The 13,066-nt window shown below is 36.0% G+C and overlaps 1 protein-coding gene across 1 annotated transcript in view; it reads right to left on the bottom strand.

Annotated features, from left to right (window-relative positions):
- The window catches only part of SMC3 (structural maintenance of chromosomes 3), a 31,988-nt gene extending 19,859 nt beyond the window's left edge, over positions 1 to 12,129 (bottom strand). The window contains exons 1-8 of the mRNA XM_033130934.1: positions 11,965 to 12,129; positions 10,811 to 10,886; positions 6,656 to 6,694; positions 5,237 to 5,304; positions 3,614 to 3,685; positions 3,159 to 3,238; positions 2,823 to 2,901; positions 681 to 798 (exon numbers count right to left, since the gene is read on the bottom strand). Coding sequence (XP_032986825.1) covers positions 681 to 798; positions 2,823 to 2,901; positions 3,159 to 3,238; positions 3,614 to 3,685; positions 5,237 to 5,304; positions 6,656 to 6,694; positions 10,811 to 10,886; positions 11,965 to 11,979 — 547 coding nt within the window. The 5' untranslated portion in view covers positions 11,980 to 12,129. The remainder of the gene's footprint in view (positions 1 to 680; positions 799 to 2,822; positions 2,902 to 3,158; positions 3,239 to 3,613; positions 3,686 to 5,236; positions 5,305 to 6,655; positions 6,695 to 10,810; positions 10,887 to 11,964) is intronic.
- Positions 12,130 to 13,066: the final 937 nt, after the last annotated feature.

Genomic DNA, 13,066 nt, shown 5'->3' on the forward strand with positions numbered 1-13,066 from the left:
GTGTTTCTTCCCACAACATAAAAAAAACAAACCCTACTAACATTATTGGTATCACTGATACACAATTTATAATAACAGCATTATCTATAGCTACCATATACTGAATGCCTACTATATTCCAATCATGGTGCTGCTTTGCTCCTCTACTCACCCCTACAAAATATGAGAAAGGACTTTACAGATGGGGAAGCTTTGGACCAGAGATCAAGTCTAAAGTTACAATGTCAGTTAATTATGTCTAATTTTGATTTTGAAACCAGGACTGACTCTAAGCTTTGACAGAACACGGCACTTGAAAAGCAAAGTAGGGTTTCCCTAATAAATGTACTAATAAAGATTCTAAGTTCAAAGTTTTATGTTTACTTGTTCCTGAACAATTTTTTTTTGAGGAATACATCTAAATTTGTCATCTTTACACACAATGATGAGGACACTAGAGGCACAAAGTATTCAATCTAGAGAGGCATTATTACCTCACAGCAACAATTCTTTATTCAAAGAAATAAATTATTGGAAATCTCAAACTTTAAACTGCTTCAAACTAATTTTCTCTCCATTCAGCACATAGGCAAATTACCATACAACATACTTGTGAGAGTACACATAACTCCTTTCCACTATAATACAATGAAAAGTGATTCACAACAAAAAGAAATAAGATACAGTCACATTTCTTTTACCTGTTTCTTTCATTAAAGAGATGCTTTCTTCTTTTCGTTCATCATAGACTCTAGTACCAGCTACTTCTCTTAATAGCTTTAGTCTCTGAGAATCTGGTGCTGTTGCCATCTGGTTGATCTAAAAATTTTAGAAAAATAATTACAGCACTACAAATTGCTCTTTAAGAATTCTACCTTGAAAGGGTATTCACATAAGTTGAGTATGAATTCGCTAATGTAATCTGTATAGTACATATACTACCTATGTAACTGTGTCTCTTTTTACTTAAAATAAAATTTACCAAACAAAAATCCAAATAAATTGATATATACCTAAGTCTAATTTATGGGTAAAACTCTAATTTACAAATGATGGAGGAATATCACACCACCATTTTTTCTTAGTCAGTATGACATGGTATAAAAAATGAGATCAATTCTAAAAGAACAAAATATTTTTACAAGGGGAAACTTACTCGCTATACATTTTTAAAAAGCTATAATGATATTAAGGATTAAAAAACGGTATGCTTAAAATTACATAAAAATAATTGTCTCACAGAGGTAGTGAGCATAAAATAAGCAAAAACATCTTTAGAATCTCATATACAAATATATTGCAAAAAAATACATGACAAAGAGAATAGTAAAATCTAATCACCATGCATTGCATGCAACTTTATATAACAAGTATGAGTTTAACATGTTCATAAAAATAAAATTAACCACTAAAGGTAAAAAATACAATCATTGCAGTTACTCTATTTTTTTACATAAAAAGAGAACCAGCTCTGAGCTAAGAAAATACTATCTATCCAAAGTATATACATCAAACAAATCACCCTTCAGATCCTTATCATTGCATACCCCAATTAAGCATGTTCATTCATTCAACTTATTCACTTAAAAAAATATTTAATGAATGCCTATAACCTATGTACCACTCTGTTGGGCACTGGGAAAAGAGCACTGAACAAAATAGAAAAGGTCTTGCCCTCATGAAACTTGTATTCTAGTAGAAAAACAGGAAATAAGTGTATCATTATAGTATAACTGCAATGAAGAAAAAACAAAATAAGGAAATAAAGCATACAAAGTTGGGGTGAAGGCAAAGATTTTATAAATGAGACAGTCACAGATGGCTTATATGAAATGACATGAGCAGAAAGCAAAATGACATAAAGGGGCCTGTGTTGTATGTGCACAGGGAACTCAGATAATTGCTCTTTCAAACCAGTCTCCTTTTAATTTCTCTCTTACAAAGGTGGTCTTTTCAAAAACCTGTTCTTCTGGTATCACATTTCCCCAAAGTGAAACACTATACTCTTCCTAATCACTTCTCCTGAATGCTAACTTTCCAATACATACCTAAAAAAGCCTCCAATATGAAATAAGAAGTGGATATTTTTAAAGAATTTTCCCCTAGCCTCCAACCGCCCCCCCAATAAAAACACTACAGAAAACTTTAGAACACTGCAGGTATGTTCTAAGAAAAATAAATTATCTTAGTTTCAAGTAGTGTATGAGGAAACAGAACAAACAGCTGAAGTATATAGCTACTAAAAACTATAAATAATCTCTGTAAGGGAAAAATAATATGTAGCATTATAGGTTTCTAGTAATGTAAGCTTTTTATTATTTTAATTGTGATATACTAACATAGAATATTAATTTTAGAAGGTAATTTTTTCAAATGTGATTTTTACAGAATTTCTCAATATTATGATCATCATGACTTCCACAAACCAAAAATATCTTCCAGTAAAGTGATACAGGTCACTAAGAAAACAATCCACTTAAATAGCTCTGCTGAAATACTTCCATCCCATTATGCAACGGATCAACGTGTATTTTGTACTTTATGGCCACAAACAAGGTTAACACTAACTTCCATACAAAATAAATCAATGAAAACAAGACAATATGGTATTTTTTTTCAACTTTTTTTTTAAAGCAGGGCACAGCTCACAGTGGCCTATGCGGGGATCAAACTCACAATCTTGATGTTTGTTAGCACCACACTAACCAACTAAGCTAACCAGCCACCCCAATACGGTACATTTTTTATTCAATATAACTACTAGAAACAATAAACCAATTCAATTATTCAACGAATATACTCAGAAAACAAATTCTATTGAAAAAGGACATAAAATTGTTTACCTTTCCTTGTTTAACGATATAATAAGGATTGCTTCGAGAAAAACCGGCACTTTCAAGAAGATTCATCACATCATTTTTCCTGTGGATAAATATTGAAAAACATTTTTCAGATAAAACAATTCAATAACCAAAAATGAGTACACTAACTTGTGAGTTAAGGAGCATGAGGGAGAACAGCTATCTGTTCCATCAATCTCAAGGAATCTTCTGATTTTTGTTTATACTCTAAATACTGATTTGTTGAACATGAGGCAAATATGCCTCATGTATGACACAAGTAGAAGAATACCTTTACTCTTTTATAAAGAAATTAAAAATATAAAGAGAAATGCTTACGTGACCATTTTCTTGTCTAAGAAATACTGATCCTTTTTGGCACCAATAACTCTTCGAAGTGAAACTTCCTCTTTGTCAATCTAAGAAAAAATGTAAAATTTCAAAGTTAATTTAACAATAAAAGTGGAAAACTTTTTACTTAATAAGGTCATTTTAGAGTCCCTAACCATAACAATTATTTTGAAATTTCAATCTCACTAAAGATATACTATGAATACTCAATTCTTATGACAAACACAATTTTTCACAGCTTACACATTCCTATTCATTTACAAGAATGTTCACTATAATTTTAAGACAAAATTAGTATGTAAACTTTAGTTATTTTCTCATAAACTAAATTATAAAAGCTTAAGTACAGCTATAAATAAATGTTTCAAAGCCTGAAAAAAAAATAAATCAGCTGCAACAATAAAATTCTCAACATTACTGAAAAGAAAAAAGCAGTTACTCACTGGCAATCGGTTGTCCGAATTGTCAAAAATAATCTCCACAAAAGCAGAAATAACACGCGGACCGGTACCCTCCTAAAACATGATAGATAAATTTGTAATTTAAGTGGTGTTTTCAAATTCTTTAAACAAATTTTAAGTTTAGTACATGGTAACAAGCCTGGTTCAATGAAGAAAAATTTCTATCAGACTAGGATATATCCCTCTTGCCAAAACAGCGAAGACATGGGATTAGGATGACAATACTACTCAACCAAATAGCTTTTGATACTGAACAAAAGAATGACAGCTATGTGAGATGCCAGTTAGGTCTTGTTCTACAGATCACTTTATTAGAGCACAAGACCCCACAGATACTTAATTCTACCTATTTGCTAATACCTAAAACACTTTGAGGCTTTTCTTGTTATAAACTCATCTTAATACTGGAAAGGAACCCTAACAAATCATATAATTATCAGAATTCTGTGGTTTTTTTTAAAAGATTTGAGATAGTCTAATGTACTTTTAAATCTGCTATGAAAACACACACATTTAACACGTGTCACATTTAGAACAATTAATGACCCAACCACTTACATACTAAGTCCAGATAATTTCCAGATTCTGGAAACCGTTATTATGTTGTGGTTCAATACAATGAAGAATGATATCTAAAGAGATTATTCTTTTAATGCCAACCTGAGAAACCGAAAAGAGATTTTTCTATAGGGAATTAGTCCAAATTACTGGGCTAAAAAATGAAATTTAAGAGGTGGGGTGAAAAATAATGCTTAAAAACAAAATAAAACAAAATCTTCCTACATATGAGAGACATTGTTGAGATATATTGAGGAATCTTGCTTTCTGGTCTTAAAATTAATTATAAACCATAGTGAAACCAGGAAGATAAATTGCATTGTTTTATTATAGTCTTATAATTTTTATCTTAAAATTACTTTAGTTCATTATTCATAATAATCTAATGAAAAATTATGACACTTTACTACAAATACACTGTCCTTCATACGGGAAAATGATGTTATATTTAAGTAAAAATATGACTAAAAAGAATAACTTGTATGTTGTTTAGCTTGCAATGATTGCTTCTCTATGCTCCCACCTTAACTTCTGGTTCAAAGTCTGAAAACTCCTAATCCCGAATCACAAACTCTTCTTTCTCCAGCAAACTTGGTCCTAGAGCCTTACCAGACAATACCTTAATAAAGAACATGGAAGACATATCCATGTATAGGTAAGTCCTACAATTTTCTTACCATTATATAAAAATGAGGGTTTTTATCCTGCATTAATACAGCAGGCTAAATTTTACAGAATAACACTTAAGAGACTATATCATGTTCACAAAGGATACGAAACTTTAAAAATGATTTTCTTTACCAGATTTGACAATGTATTTTTAAAAATATATATAGCTGACCTTTGAACAACACAGGTTTTCAATTGACCTGTGCAGTTCAAACCCATGTTGTTCAAGGGACAACTGGTGGTTGGGAATCTGCATATTTGGAGGGCTGACTGTAATTACATGTGGATTTTAGACTGAGGGCAGTCAATGCCACTGTCCCTTGAGTTGCTCAAGGGTCAACTGTAACACCAATAATGTCTTAAAGTAGTCTCACTCACATGCAATAAAGCCAATCGCTGTTCCGGACGAAGATGACTAAACTCATCACTGAGAACAAACTGAATTGCTAGAAATACAAAACAACTATTAGTACAGTTTAAAAAAGGATTTGTGCCTCATTAATAATTTCCCATACCTTCATAGAATACAGCGTATCAGGTAATCAACAACCTGTTTCATACAGACAAAAGCAATGCAGAAAATTTGCCTGTACTTCAGACTAATCAGCTAAGAAATTATACGAAAAATTTTAACCTTTCACTGAAACATTTAAAGAAAGAAAAAAAAAACAGAGGTACAGGAAGAGACAAGCAGAACTAAGATCTATCTCTTGATCAAAGTATACACTGACTGGTAACACTGTATTTGCTTTCATCCACTAGACAAATGATATAAATAATTTATTAACAAAATAGGATATATTGCTACAATATCAATTGGATACTTTGTCAAAAGAAACAGAATTAAGAAACACAGGGAGACGTTTCAGATTCCCACCTTCTACTTCATTGCTCGCACTGCCCTTATCTTCAGTAAGGAGCCATTCTCACTTCTATGTAGAGGTTTAACTGGACCATCCTGCCCTAGAAATGGAACTCTTTACTTAGCTATCCTGTTCCCAGTCCACTTAAGAGACCTCTGACATTCTAAAAGCGTGTGTGTGTGTGTGTGTGTGTGTGTGTGTGTGTGTATGAATGAGGAGTGAAGGTGGGGACTGGCTCCTATAATCACCCTGCGGGGGAGGGTATGAATTCCAACTGCCCTCATCCCCCTGGAGATTGTGAAATACTCCCTTCCACTCCAATCCCACTATCTCACCATCCCCCCCAAATTACAATCACTGATGGAATATAGCATATCCTTTAGATTTGTGAGCAGACAGGAAAGAACTTTTGCTCTTCTAAACCTCCCTTTTCCTCAAGCACTATTTAAAGGGTTCAAACTTTTTTCAAGCTACTTCTTTGTACAGTCCAGTTCTGTTACATGTTTTTTCTCCCCAGAGGATTTGTTAAGATAGATACATACATACATACATACATACATACATATATATATATATGCATTTACAATATTTATATAGTTCACTCAAGTTTAAAAAGCACTTCCATATGTATTACCTCATTTGATTCTCACAACCCATCTAAAGTAGGCAGGACAACCATCTCTGTTCTTAAAGTGAAAAGAGTAATTTGAGAGGTTAAGTGTTTTGCCCAGTCTTACATAGCTAATTAATTACTAGGTATACAGAAGAACTCAGATCCTTACACTCTTAACCCTCTACACTAAACTACAACCCTGTATGAAGAAGTATTTCTTGGGTTTCGTGCAGACATAACCTAAGAAAACCAATTTTTAAAATAAACTATCTTAAGATACCTAGGTCTTAATGTATTTAGAATTCAAAAAGCAATACCTACCATAAAAAAAGTTACTTTTTCCAGATCCATTTCTGCCCACTGTAAAATTTTTAAAAGGATGTTATTTTGTATAAAAACCAATAAAATTAAAACTTTATTGAAAGTATTAGAAAACTTATAAATCCAAGTTTCTAACATAACATCTTAATATTTGAAATAGAACAATGAACAGAAGAAATCAATAAACAAAACAGCTTTAATCACCAAATTTGAGTGCAATTTTTGTATAAACTTCACATAGTTTTTTTCCTTAAAGAAACTGACTTCACTGTTCATTCTTTTGCTCTTTCCCAATAGTTTAAAATCAATAAAAATAACTAAATATACTCCCCAGCTTTTATAATCCTTACAATGGACGTTGTTTTAATTATATATATAATAATTTCTTAACAATTTCAAGGTTCACATATTGCTAACACTTAAACATACTTAATCATTTTAAATTCTCAAACTATTCCCATGTTAAACTATTTATGATCAGCCCTATGTATAGTTTAATAGACTCACAAAAGTATAGACAACAATAAGGCACTGTTTTTACTACCTGAATTCAGAAATAAGCAATTCTATACATAAAAGGATTTCAGATTTAATGAATTCACTGAGTTTTTGTTTAGCAAAATTTTCATTAAGAGTCATGAATATCTATGCCATTCTCTTAGTCTGGACCAAAATATGCTGTACAATTTAGCCCCAAAGTTATCACCTTTAATGCAAAGTAAATCCTAAAGAGATCATTTATGTCATTCCAGAAATAAAGTGCTTTTAAAAAGAGGCATATACCAGACACAGAGACCAGCTTGATGGGGGTTTCCTTCCACTGGCTATATCTAGGACAATATGAGCACCAAAATCATTAGATGAATTATAAATCAGTGCTGGGGGGAATAATCCATGAGTCCATAAAGATAAAAAAACCAAACAAAACAAAAAAAGAACAGCTAAAGAGGGAGGGCTCTTGCCTGTAGAATACCAATTGGTAAATGTGAAAGGAGTGCTGAAAATGGAAAATTATCCTTTTTAATCATCAGAATAAAGGCAAGAATATCAAGGGATGCTAAATCTAGGGAGTAATTTTTATAAGAAGCACTATATTTGTATGGTTCAAAAGTATCTCCCCATCCCCATATTATTTATTAGTTGCAAGGGAAAAACACTAACTATACAGTGGAAAAATTGGACACCACCTTGACTGGGTGATGAAAAGTAACATCAATAAGAGGGATAAGTAGATGGATATGATGTATTACTTCCAGATGTAATACCCAGAGAAGGACACATCATTTACATATTTTTCAAAACAATGCTACAGAAGACAAAGGCTGTGGAAATGGTCCACATTAAAGGAGCCTGAACAGATATGAGAACTAAATGCAATACCTGATCCTAAATTAGATCCCGTACTGGAAGGAAAAAAGCTACAATGAGAAACACACAAGAAAAAAAAGCTATAAAGAACATTTCCAGGTCAGTCAATGTAACTGGAAAATGAACAGATTATGGCACTGATGTTAAATTTACTGAAGTTGATAACTATACTGTGATTATATAAGAGAATACCCCTATTCTTAGAAAGCACACATTGAAGTCTGAGGTAAAGGACTATGATGTACATAACCTACTTTAAGAAAAAAGAGTACAAATGATAAAGCAAGTGGAGAAAATGTTATAGTAAGTAGATCTGGATAAAGGATATGTTCATGAGTTTTCTCTGTACGGCTCTTATTCGTGCAATTTTTCTGTAATTTTGAAATTATCTCTAAACCAAAGTTTTAAAAGGTAACTTACTAAAATTACATAAATAGTTTGAACCACAATCCATTCATAAATAAGTGAAAAATCTTTGATTTCCCTTTAAGAATTACTCCTACCCATGAGTGAAATACTATATAGTAACTATAAAGACGTTGAATATTTAATGATTAGATATTCAAGTTTATTCTGAAAAATAGCAAATTACCAAGAGATTACACTACAAATCCATTTTTATTTAAAAAGGCGTACTTATATAGATGTACACAAAGACTGAAGGGGTACTGAGGTAGGCCCAGTTTATAAGTGTCCCCAGATTCACCTGCCCCAACACAGGCCTTGGCTGCCTGTCAACAGAGAGGCTCAGTCTCCCAACACCTCAGGTTGTCTGAGCTTATCCTGGAGGTACATTCAGGTCAGATCTGTGAAAACTCAAAGGAGGCCATAGTTCCCCAACTACTTCAAGCGGGTTGGTTAGTCCCCAGAGTAATACAATCTAAAAGCATAGGAGGATAATGCCCTATGTGGTAAAGTCTGATCAGTGAGAAACAGGAGCCAGCAGACAAAACCCTCTCCACCCCTTCTCCATCTGACCTTACCAAGGCATGGAGGGTTCACAAAGTCTGTTTGGAAGTTATCCAATGTGACAAAAAATCAGCTATGTCTTCTCTACAAAGCTATGACCAGCTTTCCCACTCAATCTTGGCCCTAAGACTGCATCGTCCCATTAAAGCTTGTCTCCTTAAAGCCTTAGTAGCTAAGCAGGCCTTGGACTCTTCTAGGAAACCGGGGCTAATACAAGTATAGATTGTTAAAATTAAGAATGGTTATTTCTAAGAAGAAGGATTACAGTTTTAATTTTTTTCCTTTTAGGTTTTATGCTCTTCCATAATATTCTACAATTAATATATATATTTCTTTTGTTAAAAGGCTAGAAAAAAGGTAACCTTAAAAAGGTATACGTTTGGTATATTCAAACATTTTTCAAGCATTCAAACATAAGCAAAGAGATATTTGCCTTCAAATCTTGTTTTCTTAAGGGTCAAAATCATTAAACAATCAAAGTGGTATGCTTTCACAGGATATTTTTAGGATCAATTTCAGTCCACACTACATTTGGTCTTTCTTACGTTATTTTACGTAAGTACCTGTTTTTAAAATGTTAAACCAATAAAATCGTATCATGTTTTGTTTTTCAATTAAAACAAAAGAACATTTAATTTCCTTTGTAACCATGACTATTAAAAATCCGAATGTTGCAACCCAAGTACAGTAGTAAAACAGCTGTCGCATAATACTGTAGCTAAAACAAAAATACTTGATAGGCCTTATAGACGTAACTTAAATCATCCGAGGTAATGATGGTCTTCATTTTAAAGTTCATTTATAAAATTATGCAATTGCTATACATGCTTTTCTGGCATCTAGAAACATTCGTTTCATCTATCCTTTAAAAATTCAGCAGAACATCGGAAAACATTTGCTGGCTGTATCAGCAAAACAGAACATTATCATCTGAAGAAACTACAGACTAAATATTGTACTGTAGGGCAATCACTATTAATTAGTGCTTTATCCTCACACATTTGCTTTCTCATTTAATCTTTCCAATAGCCCTAGAAGATGGGTATCATTATCTCCACTTTACAAATAAAAAAACCTGAAGCCCCTCAGCGAATAAGTTTGAAAAATACATGCCAGAACTGGGATTTGAATCGCATTTGTACTGCTCCATAGTGCTTTTCTCACCTTAGACATTATGACAGGAAAAAGAAAATCTTAAAACAATGTAATTTGTGAATAACTGATCATCTTTGAAATAAGGCAATAGTGAGCATTTTAAGTAGGAAATAACACATCAAGAACAGAATAGCTCAAACACTACATTTAGTGTCATTCACTATAAACTTAAAGCTTTTAAAACACACTTACACACATAGGAGGCAACTAAAATAAAAATGAGTAACTTACTACTCTCCGCGTATTTTAAATATATAAACTAAGCAATTCATCAGTGCGGATTAAAAATGAAGTTATTTCATACAGAAAACTAGAGTGCCAAAAAAAGTATACACATTTTAAGAAAGGAAAATGTTAAAATTGTTAATACTCAATATATACCAATAAAAAAAGATGAACACAAGTCACGTTTGACTTCTGCAATTACAAGAGGTGCTCAAAGTGGTTACCATCAGCGTCCAGACACTTCTTTTCTGATTAAGGCAAACTACCATTTGAGGCACGTTGAACAAAGTGTCCACCTGTATATATTTTTTTGGCATCCCCGGTATATAAAGTTAAGTAATATTGGAAGATAATTCTTGTCTCCTTAAGCCTAGATATAAGCAGAATTTAAATGACTTTATAGATCTAAATCTGATCTAATAAACCATGAATACTTACCGATAACATTATGTTTTGAACTGAAGGGATCTACAATTGTTTGATCTCTGTAACTTCGAAAACCTTGGATAATTACCTAATAAATAAATAAATTAGATTTTTCAGAACACACACAAAGAAATAACTTCAAAACATTTTTCTTTTGCACTTCTTCCCTTTCTGATTTCTCATTTAAACGCAAGAAAGAAAACTTTCAATTTCATATGAGAAAAATTCATTTTGGAATGTGGTAATTAAAAATCTATCAGTAACCCTTGCCAGTGCTTTTTTTTTTTAAGGAGTTTTAATTGGTAACCTGTTAAGGGAGTCAGTCCCAAAATCAAATACAAAAATCACTGTATAAAGTTCTCTGCCACACTGAACTTTACAGGAGAGTAAACGCATGAAGGAGGCAGACTGGCCCCAGCTTTCCCGACTCCAAGAGACACACGAGCCAGCGAAAATGAGTCGACATTACAAGAAAACAGTGATTAGAGCCCAAAATATACAACAGAGAAACTTCCCCAAAAGATGTGAATGGGTTCATCTTTGTGCTGGACCCCAGCGCGGGAAGACCATTTTGACAGAAGTAAACAACTGAAAGAGGAGGCGCTCCACATCTCGCTAGAAGCGTCCCTTTCATTTCTCCGCTAAGTCGGGACGGAGAAAGGCCCCCGGTTCAGCAGGCACCCCAGCCTGTGCCCCCAGAGGAGCCCCCCGGGGCGGGAAAACATCTCTCCACACCCCCCGCGAATGGCCAGCGCGGGGCTCTCCTCGCAAAAACACGCAGCTTCCCGGCCTCCGGCGACTCCGACGCGGCCCTCAGCCAGCTCCGAGCCCTCGCCCGGACCCCGGCCTCCCCCGACCCGGGCCCCCCCAGGAAAGCCTCGTTCCTCCACAAAAGCCGCCCCGCCGGCCCTTCCACACCTCTCGGAGGTCCTGCCTCCCTCCGACCAGCACCCTGCACACAGGCCTGGACTGCAAAGGGGCGCCCCAATTCTTCGCGTTCCCCGCGCTCCCGGGGCGGGGCCTCTCCCTTCCCCCACAGCCCCCGTCTAGCCCGGGCCCACTCAGCCTCGAGAGGTGAGAGGGCGCGGGGCGCGTCGCGACACCCCCGCCTCCAGGAGCGGTACTCACGACTCCGTGCCGGGGTGGGAGGAACGCACAGGCCTTACCTGCTTTATGTACATGTTTCCGCGCCTCTAGCCGGGGAGAAGGTTTCCCCACCGAGAAGCAACAGCGCGACCGCGGGGTCAGGTGAGGAGCCTACGAGACCCCTCCCCCGAAGCACCGCTCGCTCCCCTCCAGCCAAACAAAATGGCGGCGCCCGTGAAGGCGGGGTCCGCGCCTCGGACGGAACCACCCGCGCTTTCCTCACAAAGCGTAGGGGGAGTCGGGGCCCAGTCTGCTCTTTGCTTTTGGCAAAAGGAGCCTTCTACGGCTTCTGTAGGTGGATTTCATTTGATGCTTCAATTTGTAGTTGGACCTTTCCTGAGACTAGGTCGAAACTTCATTCAGAAAAGCCTTGATCGCGAAGTTGGGCCGTATTCCTTTCGATCGCGGAGGCAACGGTTGCGTCCACCAGCGGGGAAAGGTTCGGCGCCAAAGCCGATTGTGAGAATCCGAGAGCCAGTAACAGCGCGGGCCGGCGGCCACGTGTTCTCGGGCTGTTTAAAAATGCGGCCTCTGCGCAGGCGGCTCTGGTCCGCGAACCCGCAGACTGCTGGTGACATCGGTAATTAAGTGTGCGGTATCCCTGCTGTTCCTTCTCTCTCTCTCTCTCTCTCTCTCTCTCTCTCTCTCTCAACTTTTATAAACTTAGAACAGCCCTCACTGTCTCCGGACAGCCCACTCAGAGGACAGCCCCGCAGGGCCTTGACGCTCAAAAATGTGTTTTAATAGTGTGACAATACCGTGTGAACTGTTCTCTGCCATGTGCTATAAATGTAGGCAGACTTGGACAATTGCAACAAGAGATTTGTACAAGATTAATACATGTATTTTGAAACATCCTGAAAAGTTCGTGCTAGTGGCAACCCTAAGTGACTCTGATCTGTATCAGTCTTAGTTAGGGGAAGAACATCTGGTTAGAAATTGCATCTCTGGGCCTCTGTAAAATGACCTGCCACTCAGCCATTCAAGTGGGTTGGTCCTCCGCGCCCTTCCTGCTGCTGAGGGCAGTTGCGACCCTAATTGTTTCTAAATTGTACTATTTTTAATAGGAGTCTACTAACTTCATCCCTGTCCACACCCCTTGCTGCTGGTAGAGTCCCTTAT

This window comes from Rhinolophus ferrumequinum, chromosome 16, assembly GCF_004115265.2.
Source record: "Rhinolophus ferrumequinum isolate MPI-CBG mRhiFer1 chromosome 16, mRhiFer1_v1.p, whole genome shotgun sequence".
In the NCBI taxonomy this organism is placed as follows: Eukaryota; Metazoa; Chordata; class Mammalia; order Chiroptera; family Rhinolophidae; genus Rhinolophus; species Rhinolophus ferrumequinum.